This window comes from Microtus pennsylvanicus, chromosome 6, assembly GCF_037038515.1.
Source record: "Microtus pennsylvanicus isolate mMicPen1 chromosome 6, mMicPen1.hap1, whole genome shotgun sequence".
NCBI classification, from domain to species: domain Eukaryota; kingdom Metazoa; phylum Chordata; class Mammalia; order Rodentia; family Cricetidae; genus Microtus; species Microtus pennsylvanicus.
Genome location: NC_134584.1, coordinates 123,734,554 through 123,760,563, shown reverse-complemented (window position 1 = coordinate 123,760,563; position 26,010 = coordinate 123,734,554). Strand labels below are relative to the sequence as shown.

The window sequence follows — 26,010 nt, the reverse complement described above, 5'->3', positions numbered from 1 at the left end:
TCACTGCACCTTAGCAGGAGTCACTAAGGAAGTGACTTAGTGACTGGGGAAGGCCCTTCTGTGCCTACTTCCTATCTACCGTCTGCTTCCAGACACGAGGGGAGGACACAGGAACCTTCCTCTCTTCAGCTGTTTGTCAAGTGTTTTGGTAAGATAGTGAAAAGTGTGTCTGCTATTTACCCAGTGTGCTGGGTTCCAGATGTGTCCAGGCTGTACTGCAGCTCTAGAATACAGAAGCCCACGACCCCTGCCATCTCCACTCCTTGTCCACCACACCTATATGTGGGCAACAGCTGGAGACACACCGGCTGTGGTCAGGAGGGTTATGGGAACCTCTGAGCTCTGAGGGTCTAGACTGCTTCCTATAACAAGTGTGGGCAGATGCTGAGGCGGCCATGGCGATCACATGAGGATATTGTGCACTTCATTATTTTAAGAAGGGAAATACACTTGTCAAAAAAAATCTGATTTGGCCACGCAAGCAGCAGGACCGGCCACCTCTGTGCTGGGTCCATCAGCAACCTGAATGTGTAAAGTATTTGAGATGCCTCTATGAGCTGCCATCCTTAAAGGGCATGGCCATCAATTCTCTCATTCCCTGTGTGCTGCTGAGGCTGCACTGGGAACCAAACAGCAGAGCCCGGACCACGCTACTGAGAGCCAAGGAAGCACTGTTTCCCACCCACGGACAGTCTATTAACCCCGAGAGGCCTGAAGTCTTGGTAGGGACTGCTGGTGTCATCTTTGCCTCTGTGTCCCCTCCAAGCACTGAGTGCTAGCCACCAGCCGCACACGGCAGCCTGAATTTAAACTCAGGAGAGTTAAACAACATTGAGGACTCGGTTCCCAGCAGACACATCTTAAGGCCTCGTGTGCATGGTGGCTGCTGGCCGCAGTTCTACATTTCCAGCACAGCCCAGGGCACATGGACCCCAGGTAGGCCGTGGTAAAGTGTGCCAGTCCCCAAGTATGCCAAGGGGTGGAGCCCAACACCTCCTCATCTTCACTAGCAGGCACTGATCCTCCACCCGAAAAGGCTGACGCCGAGAGCCTGCTAAGCAGGGACTAGGCAGTTTATGACACATCAAGGACCAACATGGGTGCAGATGAAGGCCTGGTACTATGGGAGCAGCTATGGCGGGGGTGACAGAGCCGACAGGAAGAGGTCAGGGAGACGCCTGCAGTAACAGCCTGAACAACAGGCGCTGATACCATCTTCTGTCAGTATGTCCCTCAGGTGCCAGCATTCTGTCCGCCTACCTGGTTTCCTCCAGCATTGTGACACTCATAAATTCCAACGACTCCATCAGCAAAGTGCCCCAATGTGTCCAGGCAGTTGGTTCCCTGCTGCAAGGCCCCAAAAGCTATGTCCTGGTGGTCTGGAACCCTGAAAGGTATTCATTGTACGAGTCAAGGTCTGCACCCTGGAATTGCTATTCACCACGCCCTCTGCACAGGTCTCAAATTAGGCAGCAGAAACAGAGTGGCTTCTTGTCACTCCCTGACATGATATGGCTATAGCCTCTGGGTTCTCAAGAGTGTAAGTGGGCCAGACGCGGTGGCACATGCCTGTAGTCCCAACATTCAGAAGGTTAGAGGAGCATTTCTGTGAGAGTTGAGGCAGCCTGGGCTACAGAGGGAGAGCCCCTCCCCGATCTCAAATGGAAGAAGTTTCCTCGTGCTCTGCTGAGGGAGAGCTCCTCACAGGGGTCAGGAGGGCGCAGTCTCTGAGGATCTGTTGAGTGGTCCATTATGCACACATGGCGGACTGTATGTTGAGTGTCATGTGCTTAGGAAGACAAAAGCTTGGCTTCACCTTAGAGAGGCCATGGTCATTGGATTAAGCATCCTAAACTCAGCCTTAACTGTGTGGCAATGATTAAATGGGTGGGCCCTTGCAGATGAGGACCTGGAGCATCTGCTGCCAGAGCCCACTGGTCCTCTCAGGACATAGAGATCCTGGCAGCTGACAGTGAAGAGTGGGGTTGAGGCTCGGCAGAGTGTTTGTTGATGGAGGAAGGTTATTGGTTAAGTAATAAAGAAACTGCTTGGCCTCACAGGTTAAAACATAGGTGGGAGGAGTAAACAGAACAGAATGCTGGGAGGAAGAGGAAATGAGCTCAGCTAGCTCAGTCGGTAGAGCATGAGACTCTTAATCTCAGGGTCGTGGGTTCGAGCCCCATGTTGGGCGCCAAAATGTAACGGTGTAAACGAATGCAGGCAGATTGTAAATATATATATATATAGCTCTAATGGAGAAATAGACTTACAGAACCACCGTTCCCACAGAGACCAGGAAAGCAGAAGCAAGTGCTGCAAGCACTCTCGCCAGATTTATAGGTAAACATTAGCCCGAGGCAAACACGCCCCCTAAAGGGCGGGACTTATCCCTACAGTTTGTGTCATTCACCCTCCAATAGGTGACACCATCATTGCTAATCCTACTCTATGCTTACCAAGAAGGCAGGAGCAGCTGAAGGCAGCTATGGGGCGAGGACCGAGGAGCAGCATTGGCCCCTGGAGACAGGATGCCATGGAGAGACAGCCTCTGGCTCACTAGTCTACCTCTTAGGAACAGGACAAGTCAAATCAGAGGTGCTCTGGAATTCTTCCAGGCCCACACGAGCAGGGTCTGTGGGCACCTGTAGGGTGGCACCACGGGCTCTTCCTGGTAGCCAGCTCCCAGCCTCACAAGCCTGAAGCCTCTGGAACCTCTCTGATCATCTTTGTTCCTCAACCTTCATGATATGCACTGAAGCCCACAGGACTCACCTTAGCTCTGGGTAGACGTTGTCCAGGTACCACTTGAAGGGCTTGCAGCCCAGCTTTTTCCTGAGCTCCAGCCTGCTCTGAATACTGGAGGAAAGGAGACACACATTCACTTCTGAATGCCAGGGAGACTGATGTGGCCTAGGTGGTAAGGCATGGTCTGTCCAGCCTCCAGTGCCCACGGCCTGCTCGCCTCCCACCAGGGCCACCCCACCTGCTCCCAACGCCCCCACTAGAAGGACCAGGCAGGCAGCACTCACTTTCCGTAGGGCACATTTCGGGCAGAAGGCACTGCTGCGTAGTAGAAGTTCTTGTATTCATCCATCCAGACCTCAGCTGCCCGGCGGGTGTTCCTGCAAACCAAGTGCGTCTTCCTGAGCTACAGCTCCCATCCTGTCCCCAGAGTTACCTGGCCACGCTTGCCTGCTGGTGTGAATAAGGACAGTGCCCACGAGTGTGTCCCTAGCAGAAGCTGCAAGGACAGCACAGATGTGTGCTGAGATGAAATCCCTGCTGGGCCGTGGAGAAGGAGCCTCCCACAGCATGCGTGGGTGCAGCACCAACCACTAGCACACCGGGAAAGTGAAGGAGCTCCCTTAGCTTCACTTTCTTTCATGTGGCCTTCGGCTGAGTGGGAAGTCATGGGTAGATTAGAAATGACAGCATGAAGAGGTGGGGCCGCCATACCCTGGGTCTAGGGATCTTCACTGTCCTCAGCTCATGAAGAGGTGGGGCCGCCATACCCTGGGTCTAGGGATCCTCGCTGTCCTCAGCTCATGAAGAGGTGGGGCCGCCATACCCTGGGTCTAGGGATCCTCGCTGTCCTCAGCTCATGAAGAGGTGGGGCCGCCATACCCTGGGTCTAGGGATCCTCGCTGTCCTCAGCTCATGAAGAGGTGGGGCCGCCATACCCTGGGTCTAGGGATCCTCGCTGTCCTCAGCTCATGAAGAGGTGGGGCCGTCATACCCTGGGTCTAGGGATCCTCGCTGTCCTCAGCTCATGAAGAGGTAGGGCCGCCATACCCTGGGTCTAGGGATCCTCGCTGTCCTCAGCTCTGGTTCATACAGGAAGCATGCACCCACCCACACACTTAGGAAGGGCCGCTGTAAGCACAGACACAGCAGATCCTCTGCTCAGAGGAAACATGGCCTAGCATGTTCTTCCATGAAGACGGCAGGCAGTGGTTGCCCTACAGGGAAATCTTTTTCTCTATAGTAAAGGCCTTTTAAATGCTAAACCTGTCATGTTGTCTGAGCTGTAATTACTAAATCCATCTCCATGTGGGGCCTCCATATTCCCCATAAAGTGATAAATATTCCTGTTGTCCCTGAATGGGGGAGGGGCCAGACTGCTGCCACTGAGACAAGACGTAAACACACTCATTCTTGGACTCCTGGTGCTAACCCCAGAAATGAAATACGTGTGCAAATGTCCTCACTTCACGGTGTATAGTGGAAACACTAGGGACTGATGAGCGGTTGTGCAGTGCACACTCACAGACGTGTAGGTTTGTGCACTGGGAAGTACCCAGATGACAAACACACCTCTGGGCTTTTCTGGGTGTGTCTGGAGGGAGCAGAAATGGTTAGATCAAGGGGGCTCTGACCTAACCAATGGCCATATCCCTAGGCAGAGTCACAATCTGGGGGTGTTGGTGAAAGGTAGGGAGTGCAGGCATGCCCATGGGGCTATATCTGCCCTCCCGCTGCCATGCAGTGAGAAGCCTCTTGACATGATACTGTCACCAGCTGTCTCTAGAGAGGTCAAAGAGAAGCAAGTGACCATGGGCAGAACCCCCTGAAACATTCTGCAGACTCTGGCCACTGATGTTCTTTCCCTGGGTCCGACAGGCTGAACGCACCCCATCTTAACAGCCTGAAGTCTTACGCCATCTCCACACAGAGCTCTGTGTGTCTTAACTTGTCAAGCCTGTCCCTCAGCTGTCCCAGTTAGCCCAACCTCCCTTCCCCATGGCGCTGACCAGATGAGCATCAGAAGTATCTTGTCTGACTTAGAGGTTTTGTTGGCTGCTCCCTAAGGTCCAGTTCCATACTGTCTGCCCCCATGAGGTCTCAGTTTTTTGTTATTTTAGACAGGGTCTCACTATGTAACCTTGGCTGGCCTCAGACTCACAGATATCCACCTGCTCTGCCTTCTGCACACTGGGCTTAAAGGTGTAGGCTACCATTTTAGAACTGGAAAAGATTCCCAGGAAAAGCCTGGTTGGACCAAGCTTTCGGTTTTGTTTACTAGACTCTTATTGCCAATCACTAATCGGTTATGACCCATGACGTCTTGGCTGGAGAGAAGTGTGACGTGCTTTCTGATATGGTTCAATGTCTGCTCCCTCAGAACTCATGCCGAAGATCTAGTTGTGCTGAAATGACACCGAGAGGCAGGAGCTTCAAGCAGTGGCCAGGGCATGGCTCTGCTGTCATGAGACTGGGGCAGCTCCTGGGTGGCCATCTCCTCTCCTACCCTTCACTACATGGGCATCAGGACAGCCCTTGGCAGGGGTTGACACCTTAGCTACTGGACAGTTAGCCAACGACGCAGCAGCAGCACTGTGTGCAGGGCGTGGTGGAAGAAGAACACTGGTCCTATTTGCACCCTGATTAATACAGCACTAAACCAGGTTTCCCCTTGAGATATCTGTGTACGTTTTTGTGCCCATCACACGGTAGCCTTTCCCTGGTGTCCGTCCCAGTGCTAACTCCCTTGACACCACACTTTTAGTAGCCACATCGGCACCCTGCCCCCATGACGCTCTTCTGAGCTCTCCACGGAGCACACCGAGGCAGCTTCTTTTCTTACTGGAATACCCTCTTCTCTTAGCCTGGAGGCCATGCCTGTCAAAGGACACTGTCGCCACACAGTTCCAGGGTGTCTTCTGAGCAGACCGCAGACAACTTACCGGGCAAAGACAGTGCCACTGCCACCTGGGAATGTGTAGGGGTGCTGCTTCCGGAACACATGTCCCACACGGCTACACGGAATGATCTCGAGGCTGCCACCGCATTGCCACACTCGGAATGAGATTTCTGATAAGAGAATTCGGCAACCATCAGTCTGCCATAGCTCTCGTCTCCATGGCATTGCTACCCCTGCCCTAGCCACCTACTACAGCTTGCTTTTAACTGCAAGGAAAACCAATGAGGGGCTGCTTCTCTGGAACCAGATCTGGAACCTATAAAAGCACAAACCCTGGATGCATCTGCATAGGCCAACTCCACAGCACACCCCAAACTGAACATGCAAGGAAAACACTGGCCCACAAGTCTCCCAGACTACGGGAGTGTGCATCCCAGCAAACCACAGCTGTCCATGGAGACAGGGGCACAGCCCAGGCTCCTCCACACCACTTCCTGTACACTGAGTACCAGGGTGCACTCTGCTTTCCTTCCAGGAAAACAAGAATCCTTGCCTATCGCCCTCATGTACCAGCAGGTCCAGGCGCCAACCAAGTTCCCAGGGTAATGACCAGGGACAGTCCCCCACCCTTAGCAAGACAACTAAGTTTAAACAGGAAGAGCAACGCGTGCCATTCTGAAAGCCACCACTGAAGTCTGTAAAAAGGAGCTCCTCTCTAGGCCGGTGGCCACACCCCTCAGCAAGTGCTAGCACAAGAACTCTGCAGAACCAGCACAGTCACCGACGGGACAGAGAAAGAAATGAGGAGAGATCTCTGCAAACCGTGAAGCTAGTGGTGGGCTAAGTTTTCCAGGCCAGCGTGCTGTTGTGGCAGCAGTGCTGGGAGTCTGAATGTCACTTGGTCGTGCTGCCTGGAGCCCCATCCAGGAGTGGAGGGAGGAGAGGGCAAGCTTGGGAAGAAAAGATTCCATCAACCAATTCTCTTGCATTGTGAGGCCAACCTCAGCTTTTCCAACATCCAATACAGCCACCAAGCCGGCATGGACTGTTAACTGCCAGCAGTCTGTGTGGCACCCAGCAAAAGAAGCTGAAGGTAGGGCTCCGCAGAAGGTGGACCCCTTCACAGGCCTGGCGGTCCCGCTGAAACCCTCTGCTCAGCCTCCAAGTGTTTCCAGGGGACACCTGCCAGGGACCAGAGGACATCAGACCTCCTAGAAGGGAAGGCCTTCTACTCAAGGGTTGCCTTCCCCAACCGCTTGGGTTATTAAGCAGAATATAACAAAAGCCCATGACATCAACCTTGTGCTCTCTTCTCTCTGGGCTCCAGGCCAGGTCATCTTAGAGACAAATCAACCTCTGTACGGTGACACAGGAGATGGGCTGAGTGTATCTGTCAGCCTGTGCTCTCAGAACCGCATCAGTTCCTCCCGTAGCCTTCTGCACTCAGGACACACACTGCCCCGCTGGGTGGCTCTAGCCCCTGGAACCTACAGGTGGAAGAGGCTCAGGAACCTTTCAGGTTCACTACTTCAAAGCCTTTCTTGCTCAGAAAGCTTCACCCAAGCCCACCCAAGCCCAACACTGCACCGAGACAAGGGAAAGAGACCGACGCATGACCCCGCCTTCCCTCCCCATGGAGCCAGAGCTGGAAGCAGCTTTTTATCATGCTGGGCAGAGGCGCCCTACCAGATGAAATATCTCCACCAACTTCAACTTCAAACGACACATTCCAACGACAGGCTAGCGGAAGCTGTTCTTTTAAGCAACAGAAACTATCAAAGTCTCTGTCACAAGAAAAACTACTCAAAGTGACAGTGGCGCCGCTTTCCCTCCCTCTTGAGTCCCCTTTCCTCACAGGGCACACCTGCGTACTAACTAAAAAAGCTAAACTCTGGATAGTGAGGGGAGTCATCTCTGAATGACAAGCACTTGAGACAAAAGGCTTCAAGTAAAACAAGAAACAAAACCCGACAAGCTGACTGGAGTCTTTTCATCTGTCACACAAGATGTGGAGACACTGCCTGTGCAGACCACCACCTGGAAAGGGACCACATCCCACTCCTAGCAAACACGTTCTCCTCACAACCCCAGAGAACCCAGACAACAAAGGAGACCCTAAGAGAGACACACATGGATCTACACAGGAAGGAGAAAAAGACAAGATCTCCTGGTAAATTAGAAGTGGGGGTTGCAGGAGAGAGGAGGAGGGGAGGGGGAGGAAAGGAGAGGCACAATAAAAACAAACAAAAGCAGTGGAAAAGGATCTGAACATCAGGGCCCAACCAGCAGCTGCCCAGCCCTGCTACCATTCTACAGTTAACCAGAGCCCTGGAAACAGCCAGATTTCTCCAGTTTTGGAGACATGCATTCTGAACCCCCAGGTCAAAGGATGTGATAGCACCTGGCTTCTGTGCAGGATGACCTGAACTTTGGTCTCCTCTACTGTCACCAGGGACACATCTCACTGTCATCCCTGTGGTCAGTGTGTGTGCATGCACGTACGCGTGTTCAGGGCCGCGTCTGCCCACTGGATGGCTGCTCTGGGGCCTTCCTAAGTGCTAGCATGCCACCCTGCCTCCCATACGTGGTCCCGGAGACACTGGTGGACTTGCGGCCAGGGGGTTGTACATACCCAAGTTCTCTCCTCCCCACACATCCATCATCATGTCGTACTTCCCCAGCTCTTCAAAATAGAGCTTATCCATCACAAACAGGCCTCCAGCGATCATAGGGGTTCTGAAGAGGGAGAAGGAGCAAGGGCCAAGTTAGACCACACCACAGGCTGACATCTGTCCTCTGCTGTGCTCCGAGGGGGTCCCACAAAGGCTGAGACCCTTGGTTTTTATGTGCCTTAACTTAGGAGGTAAGCACAGAAGTAAATAACACTTAAGTCCATAGCATATAGTTCCATTCTGATGTGAGAGTCTCCTTGTATGCTGTGTAATGCCACTGGTTAATAAAGAAGCTGCTTTGGGTCTATTACAGCATAGAATGGGGTAAATAAGGCAAGAATTCCAAGCAGACAGAGGAGGAGAGAGTAGGCAGAGTCAGGAAGATGCCATGGAGCCGCCACAGGAGACAGACACACTGGAACCTTTCCCATAAACCATGAGCCTCATGGTAAAACAAAATTATAGAAATAAGTTAATTTAAGATGTAAGATCTAGCTAGAAATACGCTTAAGCTATTGGCTGAACAGGATTGCAAATAATATGGTTTCTGTGTGATTATTTCGGGTCTGGATGGCCAGAAATGAATGAGCAGTCTCCGACAACACCACTCTGCTACAGAAAACATAAAAAGGAGACAACATGGAGTCAGCAGAGAAGCCTTCTAAGAAAAGGGACCTAAAATTTCCTCACTGTTTGACCTGGTAGCAGATGCTGGCCTTGAAGGGAGACCAGGAACCTGGAGGGTGGGAGGCACAGAGCCCCAGTATCCTGGAAGCACACTGCAGCAGGGGTCAGGTGTAGGCTCTCCCCGAGGAGGGTTTCCTGCCATATGCTGCACTTACTTTATAGGTGCAACTGGGTTCCCCTGCCGGGACCTCCTCTGCTCTGGCGTCATGTAATCCCATTTGAACACCAAGTTCCAGTCAAAACCTGCCGACCCAGAAAAGAAACAGCCATGAGAAGACACAGCCCCTCTCGCCTGGCTGTCCCACCCTAGCGTCTTGACAACGGCATCCATGGACAGGCTCACTGCCAACCGACCAACCAAGATGACAGTGAGGAGGGAACCTAACAGCTGGGGTGGCAGGGGAGTATGGCGCATAGCAAAATCTTCTCAGTCCGCCAAAGCAACACAGAGCTGAGTTTCCTTTAAAACAACAAAACAATACGTGTGGCTATGTGTCTGTGTGTGATTATGTACACAAGAGTGCACGTGCCCACGGAGTCCAAAGGGAGTGCTGAAGCCCTTGGGGCAGGAGTGCTAGGCACTGCGTTCAGGTCCTCTGAAGTGTTGCAGTGCTCTCTGAACCTTATTTCTTGTCTCCTCTAACCGTGGTGTGTGTGTTGGTTTTTGACATAGGGCATTGCTATGTAGTCCAGACTGATCTTGAACTTGCAGCAGTCCTCCTGCCTCAGCCCACTCCCCTCATCTCCCACCCCAGGGCTGGGACTGGAGACATATGCCATCATGCCTGGCTTGGATTTTGCAACATTAAAATGTGTAAGAACAAGTGTAGTATCTGTGTGTGGTGCCAGTGCACCTACAAGGGCTGTGCACGTAAGACTGGGGACCTAGGGACAAGTCAGAGCTAGATAAATCACAGCTGGCCCCCAGAACCACAGTGTAGCATTAGTACCTCTGTGGGACCCATGGCTCTCCAGGCCTGGACCAGGACCTTTCAGGGTCCATGTGACAAGATCTTACATGCAGAGAGTGATGGTGCGGGCCTGTAATCCCAGCACTTATGAGGACTGCCAAGGTAATAAGAGCTTGGGCTCTAGGCCAGTTCAGCTAAACAATGAGGGAAAAAGAAAAAGAAAAGCTGCCTTCTACCCTACTCTTTGCTATTTGTGGAGTTGGAGGATCTGGGATGCTGGAGCAGGGGACAGAGGAGGCTGCTCCATCTGTGTGAGGCGGTGACTCTGCAGTCACAGAGCAGGGGACAGAGGAAGCTGCTCCATCTGCGGGCAGCAATGACTCCACTGTCATGTCTAATGCAACCTCACTCCTACCTGCAAGGCACTGGAGTCTCAACAATTCCTAAAAGCAAAGGAAAATTTTGGACGAATTTCTCTAACATTTGTAGGCTGTGTGACCCTACAAGATGCCAGTCCATTCACAAAAACAAAGGTCGCCCAGTGGTGAAGCAGGCTATGTTTGGGTGGAGGGGAGGGAGGAAGGGCCAGCATCCAAGCTTGAACACAAAGGTAGGACTGGTGCCTAGTGGGCAGGCAGTGAGGGCCAGCAGCAGGATGGCAGAACTCCAGGGCAGCAAGCTGGCCGGGCATATAGGCTACAAGAGGAAGGGCTGGAACAGGCAGAGGACACAAAAACAGGTTCCAGGCCCATTCTGCAAATCCTAAATTCCATGGAGTCTCTCAAGCCCTGCCTCTGGCTGGGAGCAGCTCTGGAGCCTCTCAGATCAGCCCCTCAGTTGTTGGGGCGTCTCCACCTCTATCTGAAGGGACATTGCACATTCCCCTAGGTCTCGCAGTAACAGCTCCAGGAGAGAGGGACGGGTTAACAGGGTGGTGGGTGGGGCTGGGGTTTCTGCCAGGGAAGCAGGGCCGGTTCCTTCTGTGAGGTACCCATCAGAGCCCACACTATGTGAACTCTGTTGTCAATGTCACTGCTGAGCATAGGACAGCAGAGGTCAGGAGCCTAGCCACACAGAACAAGCCAGCAGGTAGACAAATCACGGCTGACACCTACCACCCTTGAGGTCAGCAGAGGCACCCACATACTGGAAGTTGTCCATGTTAATGACATCAATAATGGGGGACACAACTCGGGTCCTGTCCTGAGCAGGGACAAAGGAAGGAGAGAATATTTGTTACGTCCCCATAAAGCAAAAGCCACCATCCCAACAGGCTTTCCCATGAGATACCACCCTTGCAAAGTGGACAGGGGCGGTGGTATGAGAGGGGCAGCTGACGACTGGACACTTCTGCTACTTCTTCTCCCAGGCTGTGCAGCGGCCCTGAAACCTTGGGTAGATTTCAGTGAGCAGAGCTAAGCTCAGCCACTCTGTGACCGCCACCCTCTCATGGGCTGCACTGGGGCAGCTCAGGAATGAACTCAGGGCTGAGGTGCCTACACCACAAAGACAGAACGGCTTCTGGGTGCAGATGGCATATGAGAGGCGGAAGTCATCACCTCCACAGCAACCGACTGGAGTTTTCAGATCCTAGCTCAACTCCTCTGGGATTCTACCGGACACGCCCACCTTCCCCTGACCCGTTTTGTTCATGTCTCAGTGCCACTCTGCTGAGGGCAAACACAGGCCCTTCGACTTCCTCGGACCTTCAGACTCAGCTCTGCCTCATGCTGACAAGAGGGTGTGTGTTCTCCGAGTTACAGAGTATTGCTAGCCAAAGAGAGACTCAAAGGAAGCTCAGTGACAGGACTGGCAGAGCTCGGCACTCCTCACGGGTGTCCCCCGCGTGCTTGAGGGTTGCTGGGAAACAAGCCTTGGGCCATGGAGAGCAGCAGTCCCTGCGGCCACCCTACTCCCAAAGGCTGGGCATCGGGTGCTTCACGTTCTTTCTGCTGAGAAGAGATTACAAGAACCCTCATCTTGGCCCGCTCCCTCTTCAGTTATGGAGGAGAGGAGGGGAGGAAGTCTGGGACAGCCCCCGTGAGCTGGCAACTCCATGACTCTCCAACACGGTGAGAAGCTAGCCCTAGCTTGGCTTTCTGGAGTGACAGCCTAGCGGAGAACAGCTGTGGGGCTGGGACACTGGGATAAGTTGTGTGATACAGGTGGGTGTGTCAGAGAGGGGCCAGCTGAGGGCAACCTGACCCCGTGTGATTGTGGACGTTACTCAAGTCCCTGAATGACACCATGTGATTGTGGATGTTACTAAAGTCCCTGAAGTGGGTTCCTCACCTATCACCTGAGCCCAGTAGAGGGCAGAGATGGGACTTGAGCAGCTTTTGGTGACTTAGTGACTTGCAGCCTGCAGAACGTGCTCGTTTTGTTTCCTTTCATTATGTTTGCTTTGTGGCCCCCAAGGAAGCACTTTCATAGCAGCCAGGAAAGAAAGTAAGACAAACAGAAGGCAAGAAGAATAATGCTAGGCCACACACAGTACCAGTGCTGAAGCTTCTAGAAGGCAGGATGTGCCCGAATGTGGTCAAAGATCACCTGACAAGCCCACCAAGGGGCACTGCGGTAAACTGTTTGCTTCTCCTTGTAAGCCAGGAACAGGCAGTCAGTCTGTCCTTACCAGGGCAGAGGACCATCACTGCAGCCACCCCAGTCCTCCCGACAGGCACCCCATCAGACGGCACTCCTATCAATGGGCAACCCTGCTGGCCACAAATCTTCCTGCCTGTGAGCAGGGAAGGTACTCCCCATGACTGGCCACTTCTTCTTCCCAGGCTCCTGCCAGCTTCAAGGAACCTGTCTTCCTTGGGCAAAGTGACCATTCCGTATCAATGGGACACTGTGACACACAAGAAAAGCCACAGCCAGTGTGTCAGCACACCCAGCATGACCCAGGCTCACCTCAGCAACCCGCTCCAGCAGTGGCTCCAGCCATCGCTCGTTACACTCGCAGTGACTGTCCAGGAAGGTCAGGACCTTGGCCTGTGCGGCGTCGGCACCCCGGACTCGAGAGCGCATCAGACCTGTGAAGATAAGTTCAAAGTGCATGAGGGGAGAGAGCACAGGCAGATCCCCAGCAGAACTTCAAACACGCAACAATTTCCCTAAGGCTATGACCCCAAGAAAGGCCTTCATCTAGAAGTTCCCCTTAGCAAACTCCCAAAGCATGACTTGAAAGCATTTTGCTGTCATGACTCCAGTTCTCTACTGAGCTAAGGAAGGTGCCATTCCACAGCCTAAGAGCTAATGGTGCAAGTCTGGTAGTCACAACACCTGTGGCTGCAATGCAAACAGCTTTGTCTTCATACAACAGGGGCAGCCGATCAAAACCCAGTTTTGCGACTGTGACATAAATCAGGGTAGTATTTGGCCGTGTCTGCAGTCAAGGCTGTGAGCAGTCGCTGGCAAGCACGCCATCGTGACAGTCTTCCCATCAACTGCGCACTGACCCTGGGAGACTGCTACCCCTGCATGGGATGACTCCTTACCATGAACAAGGACGAGGGCGCTAAGCTCTTTTTAACACCAGCAAAATGGATTTTTGATTCATCTTATGATAGCAGTTTGAATAAGAATGGTCTCCAGAGACCCATGTGTTGGAATACTTGGCCCATAGGAAGTGGCATGGCCTTGTCAGAGTAGGTGTGATCTTTTTGGAGAAAGTGTGTCACTGTGGAAGTGGGCTTTGAGGTCTTCTACATGCTCAAGCCATGCCCAGTGTGAGACACATTTTCCTTCTGCTGCTTCTATGTCAAGATGGAGAACTCTCAGCTCCTTTTCCAGCACCATGTCTGCCTGCACACTGCCATGTCCTGCCATGAAGACAAGGGACTGAACCTCTGAGACTGTGAGCCACTCCAATTAAACGTTTTCTTTTTATAAGCGCCTCACCGGTCATGTTGTCTCTTCACAGCAATGGAAACACTACGATACTTATTAACCTGCTACATGAGGGGAAAGACGAGATTTCCAACTCCAAGCCATATAAACCTTCACTCAGGTAATGGCTACAACGGCGGAGCTAAACATAAGCAGAAACTGTTTGAAAGGGCCTCCAAGAAGTCACTCGGGAGAAACTTGGGGGGATTCAATGCTTGGGAGCAGGAATCAGAGTAAGACCCAGGTCTGCACGGGCTTGCCCTCACTTCCCAGGCCCCTCCCACTTGCTGCAGTGCAGTCCTTCCAGCCTGAGGTGTCTGTCAGGTGACCAAGTGCAGGACTTACAGAGTGGCTGGAAAGGAAAACAAGAAAACCCCAAACCTAGCGGTCAGTCCCAAAGCCTGTGGTCAGCTCCCGACTTGGGCGGCCACAGGAGCCGAGTAGTTTGAGAACAGCAATGGCCGAGGAGCCGAGGCCTCAACTGTTCTCTCCAGTGCACACAGGTTTTGGAATTTGAGCTTGCCGAGTAAACAAAGCTCGGAAAACACCTCTGCTCTCCTACAGAAATTACAGAAGGATTTCCATTTGTAATACAATTGTTTTGTAGATAAGGCATCTACCCAAATGTACTTGTCTGAACGAACACTGCAGAGAAGCCCGGGTATCATGTGTAAGTATGAGGTCCTCAGCGGTGCCGCTGGGATATAAGCCCACCCGCAGCCAGCTCACATGCTGGAGCCTTGGTCCCCAGCTATGGTGCCGAGAGGTCAGCATGTGGTGGCACTACAGGAGATGCTGGGAAGCAGGTGGGGCCTCGCTGGAGAAAATGGGTCACTGGAAGGGTACGTCTTCCCAGACCCTGTCTCTTCCCTGCAGCCCCACTGCAAATGACGTGGGTTTAAGTCTGAAGCTATGAGCCAAAATAGTCCTTTCCCCGCTAAGGCTCTTTTCCTAAGGACTTTATTCCGGAAGTGAAGAACACATCTGGTGATTGCTTATGCTTGTCCTTGGCATCAAAGGCTGATATTCTTCTGGAGAGAAATGAGATGACTCAGAATATCTACAATGCATCATTCTTAGCATCTATCATACAAGGAAACATCAGTCAACAAGAGAAGGAGCAAGACAATGTGGACCACATCCAAGAGGAAAAAAACAAGCCTCAAGTGAAATTCACCTTGAGATGACTCAGATGGCGGAATTAAAAGACGAAGATCTAAAAATGGCTATGACTATGCTCAGGAACTCATGGGAAATGACGGCTTTAATGAGTGAGCAGGTGGGGATCCCAGAGAACCGAGAACTGTAGGAAGAGTTAAATGGATATTTCTCCAACAAAAAACTCACACATCAGGAGGACTAGGGAACTTGAAGACAGTCAACAGAAATAGATCACCCAGGAAACTGAAGACAAAGGACACGAAGCAGTTATGGCTGGAGTTGAAGAGCGGCACCAGAATTGTACCTGAAGGTGTGGTGGCCAATTGTTTTCTAAATCTGTGGAAAACATCAACTTATAAAGAAAATGAGGGCTATGTGATTCAAATGTGACCGCAGAGAGGCAGATAAAGGCTCAGGGGGGCTGCAGCTGCCAACGACCTGTCACACGCAAGGGATGACAACACGTATTAGGACAGTGCTCTGGGAGAAAAACAGCTGGACAATGGCATTCTCTGTTCTTTCAGGAGCTGGGGTTCAGTTCCCAGCTTTCAATCACATGTAACTCCAGTTCTAGGGAGTCCAGTGTCCTCCTCTGGCCTCTGAAGGTACACACACACTCACGTGTGCGCGCGCAGACATACATGCGTGAGCAAACACAAACACACTAAAAAAAAAAAAAAGGAAACGGTCTAAAACGTAGACCCTGCAACATTTTAAAGAGCTGAAAGCAAGACTCACGGTCAGGTCAGAACTCTCGGCAGAGAAAACGCCATTTAATAATAAAGGAGAATGAGTCTTCGGATAGAGAAGCTGATGGGAAAGCCCTGAAAGGAACCGTCTGGGCTACAGGGCAAACACCACCAACAGCAGACTTGTGGCAGAGTCTCGTAGCCCAGCCCACTTCTCTGTTCTTTTAACTCCCTTAAACAGTACCTGAGGGTCTGCGGATATGAGGTTTACAACTTACTCGAGAATAGGTGCAGTGATGGCGCAGGGAACAGGACAGTGGAGGAGAGGCGGACAGACCAGGGCTCTCGGGGCTCATGGACAGTGGCACCAACTCCAAGCCTACTGAGCTGTTTCCTTAGTAGAGCTACAGATCAGCTCCTCAGGACCACATTCTCTGTGCTAAGTAAGTGTCATTTGTGCCTGGTTCACAGGTGGGGCTTGAGGTCAGCGCGCATACAGCTTTGTCATGCATCGAGCTTCATGTACTGTTCTGCTCAGCTGTCACGCCTGCTGCCGGTCCACATCGGCCATGATCTGGCTCCCCAGTGTCACCACCGGAAACAGCACGAAGGATGGTTCTTATCGAGAGCTACCATTTAGTGTGCTGTTCTGAGTGGAACAAAGTACTCTGCTCAAGAGATTTATCAATTATTCTTTCTTCCTTTACCCTCCCTACTCTCCCTGCTTCTTTTCTGACCCCTTGTTGACCTCCTTTTTTAGGTAGGAGAGTGGGAGCAAAAACTGAGCTGGAAACCAGTTATCTGGTAGGTTGTTTTGGGAAGAACTTGGGGATCAGATGCTCTTTGGTTTACCGTAGGCTTGAGCAACTGACTTGAGTCCTGCAGCAACCTGATCAGGGAGAAGACAACTTCTGTCTGTGTGGGATGGGCTGGTGACCTTGGGTGTGGTGAGCAGTGGACTCAGTCACTGTACTGATTTCAGTCCAGTGAGCCTTCTGTTGCTTGCCTCTGCGCCTTCCTCATGAGAGCCTTATTTCCTGTGTGTCTGCTGAATGAGCATTTTCTGACTGACGGCACCACGCACTTACTAAAGTGCTGCCCTGCAATTTCAAACAGGCTGTGTTCTAGGCTCACATTCACGCTGACCTCCAAAATGAAAGCGCAAGCACCCCAAGGGCAGGAGTAACGGCCTTCACATTTCTAACCTTCTGCCTGCTGGTGTCTAGCACAGCATAAAGCACCTATTAAATGTTTAATAAATGCATGATTTTTTTTTAAAGATTCTGGGGGCTGGATGACTTAGTGATTAAGAGCACTTGCTTCCCTTCCAGAGGTCCTGACTTGGTTCCCAGCACCCACATCAGGCAGCTCACAACCTAGGGCCACATCTGTAGCCCCAGGTCCTAGGGATCTGATGTCTTCTTCACCTGCACACATATGACATACCCATCACACACACACAAATTTTAAAATTAAAAAAAAAAAAACAAAAAAACCTTGCTGGACTGGGGAGTTGGCTCAGCAGTTAAGAGCACTGGCTGCTTTCCCAGAGGACCTAGGTTTGATTTGCAGCACCCATACGGTGGCTCACAACTTTAAGTCCAGCTCCAGGGGATCTGACACCCTCTTCTGGACTCTGCAGACACCAGGCTCACATGTGATACATGGACATACATGCATGAAAAACATCCATACACATAAACTGAAACAAAAATCCTTGCATGAACACCTTCCTGCTCTGATGGCATATGGAGACTCCTGGGTTCACATCAGTCTCATGAGGTGGAGTGGCAAAGGCCATCACTCTGACTGCTGGAAACTGGAAGAGGACTAGACAGTCACACCCCCTAGTGGCCCTGAGAAGCCTCCTGACTCTGCAGTGGGAAGCCAGTCTTTTCCGTAACTGCCCACACAGAGGAGAGTGGCAGCTGGGGGAGGGGCTGGCATCTGCAAAGTCACATCAACATGAAACAACAGAGCTCTCCCCGTCAGCAGGCTGTCAAACTTCGAATCTTGGTGTGGGAAGGTCATCTGTCTACCTGTTGCTTTCATTGGTTAATTAATAAAGAAATTGCTTGGCCTGATAGCTCAGAACATAGGTGGATGGAGTAGACAGAACAGAATACTGGGAAGAAGGGAAGTAAGGTCAGATGCTATGGAGTCAGCCGCCAGGTCAGACATGCTGAATCTTTCCCGGTAAGCCACCACCTTGTGGTGCTACACAGATTATTAGAAATGGGTTAATCAAGATGTGAGAATTAGCCGATAAGAGGCTAGAACTAATGGGCCAGGCAGTGTTTAAAAGAATACAGTTTCTGTGTTATTATTTCCGGGGCTAAGCTAGCCGTGCAGGAGCTGGGCAGGATGAAAAGCAGGCCTGCCCGCAGCTCTATCTACAGAATCTGTGATTGTATCACATGCCTGGAATACAGAGACACTCTGCTCTTCATGGCTAAGCCTTAATGCTTCTTCTAAACCTTTGCAGTCAAGGGGCTGAAGGGACTTGTCTAGCTGCGAGGAGAGACAGTAGCCTATTATTCCCAACGTGTAAACATGAATACAAACATGGTTTGAAAATCTGACAGCTAAGCTGTGACTGTCCTTCCTGCATCTGCTGGGACAGGGCTGCTGGGTGGCTCTGGTGAGGGAGAGAGACAACGGCTGCTGTTGCCCTGAAGTAGTTACACTGGGCCAGGAGAGGTGGGACCTGGAACCCCAAATGAAGCTGTACCTGTGTAGAAGGCCACGAACACTGGCCTATTGACTAGAACTTCATGGGAAGTTCGAATGTTGCAGATCATAAGCCAAAATTATCTTGGCCCCTCTTGTTTTTATTAAATTTTGATTGTATGTGCCTGGGCATTTGTGCCTGTATGTATGCATGTCTGTGTACCATATGCCTACTACCTTAGGAAGCCAGAATAGGATGCTGGATCCCCAGAAACTGGCAGTTACAGACGGCTGTGAGCCATCACGTGGGTGCTGGGACTTGAACCCAGGTCCTCTGGAAGAGTAATCAGTGCTCCTAACTGTGGATTCATCTCTCCAGCCCCGCTGGCTGTCTGCTCAGTGTCAAGGTGACCAAGCATTCTGGTGACTGCAGATCTTCAGTAGGTCACTACCTACCAACCTCAAAGCCAAGAATGTCATCACAGAGCTGCTCTGGCCCTCTGCTCTGCTGTCACGTGTCCAGTTCATGTCCCCACCAATAGACTCTGTAGGCACACCGACTTACGACTTTAAGCTCATGACACCTCTTCTACAGCAGATGTCATTCAGCACAATCTAACGCCCTCTGGAGCAATAACACTAACACAGGAGTTCAGAGTGATAGTCAATCTTGACAGGACTTAGAATCACCACGAAAACACCTCTGGTTGTGTCTGAGAGCAATTTTCTAAGATTAGATCAAAAGTGGGTGGCCCCATCCCATGGGCTGGGTTCTGGCTGCGTAAGGAGAAAGTGGGCTAAGCACCAGCGCTCACTCCTCTCTGCTTGCTGCGGGCCCACTGTGGCCAGTCCACTGTGACCAGCCACTGTGACCAGCCACTGTGACCAGTCCACTGTGGCCAGCCACTGTGACCAGCCCACTGTGACCACAGCCCACTGTGACCACAGCCCACTGTGACCAGCCACTGTGACCAGTCCACTGTGACCAGCCACTGTGACCAGCCACTGTAACCACAGCCCACTGTGACCAGCCCACTGTGACCAGCCCACTGTGACCAGCCCACTGTGACCAGCCACTGTGACCAGCCACTGTGGCCAGCCACTGTGACCAGTCCACTGTGGCCACAGCCCACTGTGACCAGCCACTGTGACCAGCCACTGTGGCCAGTCACTGTGACCAGTCCACTGTGGCCACAGCCCACTGTGGCCAGCCACTGTGGCCAGCCACTGTGGCCAGCCACTGTGACCAGCCACTGTGACCAGCCACTGTGACCAGCCACTGTGACCAGCCACTGTGACCAGCCGCCTCCATTCCGGCCACCAGGATGACCTGCATCCTTTGGGACTAGGAGCCCAAACAAACCCTTTGTTCCTTGAATTTCACTGATCCCACCAATGAGAAAAACAACTAATACACACCATCTCAAAAGTGCCCCAAGAAAGACTTTCTTACCTTCTCGTCGGTCATTTCTGAGGACCCTCACTTTCTCGATTTTCCCCAATAAGGCCCCATCCTCAGCTAAGGAAAGAAAAGAGAGAATAGTGAACCTCCAGTCTACACAGGCTGGATGGCCACATATTTGGTCACCTCTCCCCTATTGCCTCTGGAGGACATGACTTCCCTGCCCCAGGTGCCTGCTCCACTCTCTGCTGCATTAGGTCACCCCTCCCATGCCCCCAAACCAGGAAGGCGATGCCAGAGGTGGGGCTGCGAAACTCACGGTCATTGCTGTAGTCATCCACCAAGATTATCTCCTTGATGAGATGCGGTGGACTCCTCTTAAGGACACTGACAACAGACAGAGGGACAGAGCCTTGTGAGGGCAGAGCTCTGCTTGGAGCTCCCTCTCCCTTGCGGTCCCCAGTCTTGGCTAGAGGAGCCAATAGCTACCCCAGCTACCCCATGCCCCATGCTTGGCAGGTGGATGCACTTGTCTGTAGCTCCCGCTGTTTGTGCCTGAGACGCAGCTGCTGTTAGGTACCCCACCCTTCCTGTGAGACCCTGGACCCTGGAGTTATCTGTTGGCCTCACCTGACCACCGTCCGCAGCAACGCTGACCTGGCTTCGTTGTGAAATGTGATCACCACACTGGTGGCTGGCAGGTCCACCCGCCACTGCTTCCGCTGACACCTGAGGAGGAAGAAGAGGATCCTGTGAGCATAGCACAACTGGCCAGGGCCACCCCGGCCGACAAGCAGAGTGGGCTGCCAAGACCTAAGGACAGCGGTGAGTCCAGCAGCTATGGGGGGTTCCGGCACAGATGGGACATATGGAAGCACGAGATACAACCAGATTCTGCTTACGACAAGGGCATTCTGCAAGCTGTATGAGCTCAGAGCAGGCTTCTAAAATGTAAAACGTGTGTTCCAAAGCAGTGAAACCCTCCCACCTCCAGGCAGACGCACCTCAGTCACATGCCTGCCTCAGTTCTCAGCAGCTCTCTCTGGGGGACGGCACGTTGCCTGTAACAGGCATGCGCTGTTTGGGGGACTGGCTCTCACAGTAACAGCATGCTGACTGCTATCCTTCACATTGCCTGCCAGGCTTCCTCCTAGTAACCTGGTGAGTGTGCTCATGGAAACAGGGCTGCCAGGTGGACAGGCACATTAGAACTACCTCAGCAACAAGGGCATAGGACCTCTTCGTTCGACTCTGTGGATGCCAGTTTTAAAGCCACACCTCTTCTGGGCCTTGGCAGAAATTTTCAAGTATCACATGGTCAAAACACTCAGCACGACAGGACCCAGCTCAGCAGAACCCACACGAGGACTCCTTTCAGGCCTGTCTGGGGATGCCAGCACAGAGTAGTGTCCCAGAGTCTCCACACAGTCCTCTGCGAGGATGGGGGGACTTGTCAGAGCCCCAGGAAAACTGTTAGCTATGTGTGAGTGCAGCCAGAGTCCTGCTGCCACCGACTCCAGACTGAGTGGGAGCCCAGCCGTGCAGCAGGGTTAAGGGGTGTACTGATTGAGGGGGGCAACTGGGAACCCCAAGGGGATCCAGTCCCTGCCCCAGGCTCCTCCATGTCCATTCTTGTCATCTCTTCGGGTGGCAGAGTCTTCCACAGCCCCACTCATGGAAGACTCAGTTTACCTGGCAGCTTCATCATCAGTTCCGACCAGTATCTCCTGAATGGAAGTAAGTGGGAGGAGGAGATGGACTATAGAGCCCTGGAGCTGAGCCATGGCTTAGCACTCAGCCGCTGAGCAATGGAACATCGGAGGGCAGCACTAGGGCATGTGTGCTCCCCCCAGATCTCACAACACGAGCTCAGACCCCTCCCCCAGGTCTCACAACACGAGCTCAGACCCCTCCCCCGGTCTCAGTACGAGCTCAGACCCACAGATTCTGAGCATAAGCAAGGGAAGCAGCGTAATTAGAAGGCAATTAGGCTAGGATTGCAGAAGGGGTGTCTTTGGTTAATTTTAGTCATTATAGTAAGTTCCTTTTAATTAATCATCAAAAAAATGTGTAACAGTTGTTTTGGGGGCTGGGGGAACAAATTCTACAGTTAGTATCGAGTCTCACTGTAAGTGAGCCTTCATGGACAGGCAAACTGATAAAAATTAGCAGAAACTTATATTACAGAATCTGCAAAGCTTCAACTGTAAACAAATTACCAGATGATGTCACTGTCAAGAAGTCAACCTGGAATGCTACAGGAGGGAGGACTCCATGCTTTGGGGCTACATCACCCCCTGCAGCCAGGTCTCCAGCAGGAGACTGAGCCAGCAGATCTGGGCCGAGACTCAGTAGGGCTCACAGGGCTGGCTGGGAATGCGGGAAACACGGGGCAGCACTCTTCATTCTCAAACTGCTGGATTCGAGGCCCAACCAATCATGCCCTGTTCTCTCATTTCCCCTTTCTCTGCAGGAAGCTCATCTTCTAGGAGCTTTCGGAAGTCTCCTGGGCTCTGGAGCATTTTCTGGGAGAAGCAGGCTGCTGCTTCCCACCGCTTTATTAAAACTCCTCTACATATTCATAAGGCTCTGGGCCTTGGCAGTCATGAGGCTTCAGCAGGATCCCATCCTAAGGCAGAGGAGTAGCAGGCAGGAACTGAAGGATCTCACACCCCATGGGTTGGAGTGTATGCATGAATTCAGATAAGCCTCACAGTCAACCAAGATGGGGCCCCAGGGGAATCTCTTTAAAAAGAAAAGCAACGCATCCTGCTGTAAAGAGTCCTCTAGGCCTGTCAGCCAGTCCTTGCTGCTCCAGAGGCACTGGGGAATGGGAGGCAGTGGGTAAGAGTCAGCTATAGGGTGCTTCCTCTGTCCTGTGAGGACCGAGCAGCTGACAGCAAGAGGGGGCTGCAGCTGGGTTCTCTTTTCCAGAGCCACACAGCTAGCAGCCCGCCCAGGACCCTAGCTCACTTGAGGCTTCAAGACTTGGTGTGACATAGCCATTGTCGAAGCTTCCTGTCTTTTAAATGGTGACTTGACAAACCAGATACATACAGAGAAAACACACACACGCACGCACGCACAAGCACACACACGCTGCGCACGCACGCAATCAACACTAAATAGATTCAGTAGGTTGTATTTATAAATATTCAAGAAACAGTAACAATAATAATTAAAGAGAAACAGGCCATGAATTTGAGAAGGGAATAGTGGAGGGGCTGGGGAAAACTACATAAATACAGTCTACATATATGAATTAAAAAAGTAAAATTAAAAGATTTTTAAAAACCCATAGTCTAGCTAGAAAGAGGCCAAGAAGAATCCTGCTTCTCCTGAACATGACTCTCACCTTTGCAAGCACTGGGTCTTCCCCCATCTCTGCTTTATTTTTTCCTGGAGCAAATCAAAGCTATGGTTGACTCTCAGGGACAGACCAATGCTACATTCACAGACTGAATGATCCTAAATACTGTTGGAGCATTTGTAAAGATTAATGTGCATCACGGTGACCAGACCTTGATATGGTGGCCTTGCTGATCCTGGCATTATCCATGGGTATCACAAGGCTGAGGACACACAGTATGCCTAAGGTGAGGGCCAAGTTCTGGCTACAATAAGGTCACCAGGGTGATGTGGGTCCCTGGATCTCTTGGCAGGCAACCTCACCTCACATGACATCAAGACATCCATACTGTAGTGCACTGGCTAATGTAGAGACAAAAACAAGCAAGCAGGTCTTCACTTGTAGTCATGTCTGAACAGTCTGCAATGCTGCCATTCCTTTGTGTCCCTTTCCGCCTCAACCCCATTGTCAGGGGAGGAACCGCTACCCCAGATTTGTTGCTCAGTCATCCTGAGGTATGTTTTCAACAAGTCACACACACGAAAGACAGACATACCTACTCCTGAACAACACAGCATCTCCGTGGGCCCAGACTGATGTGGAGGACAACAGAGAATTACTGCTCACCTGGGCGTTCAGCTTGGCCACACAACCCTGCTTGTTCAGGTCGCACGGTCCCTTCCTACTCTTCAGCAGGGACACTCAGTCACTCCATGCTGCTCACGTGGTGGAGACACCATGTGACCGCTAAGTCGTGCCCCATTCCTGTTTCACTCCATTGCGAACCCAAGGTCACATGGCCTTCTGTTTCTTGAGTGGTTTTGGTAATAACATTTTCCTAGAAAATTACTCATTCCCTTTAAAAGTTTCAAATTTCTTAGCATAATCGTATACTTGCCATTTTCTTGTGATTTCAGCTACTCTTCAGCACGCATTATCTACTATCTGACCATGCTTTCTGTGTCTGTTAACAGCTACCCCTGGAGATGGAGTTGGGGATGAGCTGCACACTGTCCTCTGCGCTGGCTCACTTTCCTGGTCTGCTCACCTTTCCTCCCCGCCTCCCTTCCATGGTTACAGGTTCATCCTGCTGTCCTGCCATCTTGGGAAGGAACACGCCAGGCTGCCCCAGCTAAGAAACAAAGTTGACTTGGACTGATTCGGTCCCCACCTAGAAACATGGTAAGTTCTGTTCTGGCCAAGAGCAGTTAGGAGGAGGGGCACCACCTGGCTCTGTGAAGATACTGCAGAGGTGTTTGCTCTATCCTGAGCTGAGGTCTGCTCCTGCAGCCCCATGGCTGCTCTCACTGCTGCCTTTCCCACTCACTCAGCACTTGTACGCACGTGAGTCTCCACAACACGCTAACAGCCAAAAGTCTTGAAAATCAGAGGAACTGGAAATAGATCCTCTTTCTCAGCTGGTGTATGGAAATGCAGGAAGGCTGTTGCCACCCTGACATGGGGATGCTGACCGCGAGCAGAGCCAGTGGCACACTGGAGGTCTGAATGCCTCTGTCCTTCCGCTGTGCTTGCCCACAGAAAATACTGGTCAGTTCCTCGGTCAGGGGAAGACAGCTCTGTCATCTCAGTGTCTGCCATGGCAATTGCTACAACGTTCCCCAGAGTATCTGGAACAGCATTGTCTACCTGCTGTGTGGTTAGGGCTCTTGCCAAGCCATAGCTGACCACTCATATGGGGCTGGCACAGGGCAGGCAGCTGCTGAAAGACTACAGACTGCTGACCACTACAAAGCCTGAGCTGGCTGGGAGGGGGGGTCAGCGGGTCACCAGACTCATGCATGGATCTTAGTAAGATGCAGGTGCCTGGCGCTGTAGCTCCCTTGACCTAACAAGCAGACCAGGCCAAAAACAAAAAACAAAAAACAAAAAACAAAACAAAACAAAAAACCCAGGTTAAGCTGCAACAGCTGTCCTTAGATTCATTTAAAAATATTTCTTTTTTTTTAAGTTTTCATATACACATGTATTTGTGTTAAGCCTATTTCCCACATACCCTCTTCTTTCCCAAGAGTCTCCTTTGCTCTAACCTAAACAATTTTATTTCTACTTTTATGCCATACATATATGATTTTATGCATTTATATAAAAAATTTAGGACCTGCAAGTGACAGGAAACATGGGATGTCTTTCTGAGATAATATGATTATCCCACATTGCATCCATTTTCCTGCAGATGGCATGACTTTGTTCCTTCTCTACAGCTGAAAACAATCCCAGTTTCCTTGTCTTTCCCCATGCTGGTGGCAGCTGGGTTGCTCTGACTAGAGCTGCAGAGAACACCTGTGTGCAAGTGTCTGCCTGTGTGATCTTGACTTGGATGTCCTCTAGGTAAATCCCCGGTGGTGGAGTGGCCGGGTCATCAGAACCTCGTCTCTGGGTTTCTGTGACTTCCTTTTATGAGACATGGGAGATGCTGTTCATGGCAGCATGTTCTGCCATCCCTGCCCTGACCACAGTTACAGCACAGAGCAGACCCAGCCACCATGGTAAGCTGGAAATGGTCCCATCCCATCCCTACCTGGGCCAGATGCATGTCTCTAGCTCTTTCCTCTGCCTCTCAAAACAATACAGGAGGTTGCTATGGAATCTTCTAGAAGCCTAGGTGAGCAATTGGGTAACTTGTGAAGTAGAAATGGAAGCAGAAGAGGAAAAACAGTTAAAAGAACCAAACCAGCTGTTATATAATGTTTGCTTAATCAAAATGCTCGTAGTGACCCTCCCAACAGCAGGGGCGGGACATCCAGCCACCAGCTGGCTCCCAGCTAGTCCTGATTTCTACCCAGACTGTTCTGAGTCTTCTAGCACCAGAGAGCCAAACCTAAAGTATTTAATGACCTTTTCAGGCTGCTCTGGAATTAAGCTTCTTAAGGTCTGGCTGCCAGCAGGTCTGACAAGCCGCATTCACCCTGGGTTTGT

At 51.6% G+C, this 26,010-nt stretch overlaps 1 protein-coding gene across 1 annotated transcript in view; it reads right to left on the bottom strand.

Moving 5' to 3' along the window:
- The window catches only part of Galnt2 (polypeptide N-acetylgalactosaminyltransferase 2), a 121,153-nt gene that overhangs the window by 6,064 nt on the left and 89,079 nt on the right, over window positions 1–26,010 (bottom strand). The window contains exons 4-14 of the mRNA XM_075977647.1: window positions 20,355–20,453; window positions 20,044–20,111; window positions 19,776–19,841; window positions 12,825–12,946; window positions 11,027–11,114; window positions 9,156–9,243; window positions 8,274–8,377; window positions 5,685–5,811; window positions 3,030–3,122; window positions 2,773–2,856; window positions 1,261–1,387 (exon numbers count right to left, since the gene is read on the bottom strand). Of these exons, the coding sequence (XP_075833762.1) occupies window positions 1,261–1,387; window positions 2,773–2,856; window positions 3,030–3,122; window positions 5,685–5,811; window positions 8,274–8,377; window positions 9,156–9,243; window positions 11,027–11,114; window positions 12,825–12,946; window positions 19,776–19,841; window positions 20,044–20,111; window positions 20,355–20,453 (1,066 nt within the window). The remainder of the gene's footprint in view (window positions 1–1,260; window positions 1,388–2,772; window positions 2,857–3,029; window positions 3,123–5,684; window positions 5,812–8,273; window positions 8,378–9,155; window positions 9,244–11,026; window positions 11,115–12,824; window positions 12,947–19,775; window positions 19,842–20,043; window positions 20,112–20,354; window positions 20,454–26,010) is intronic.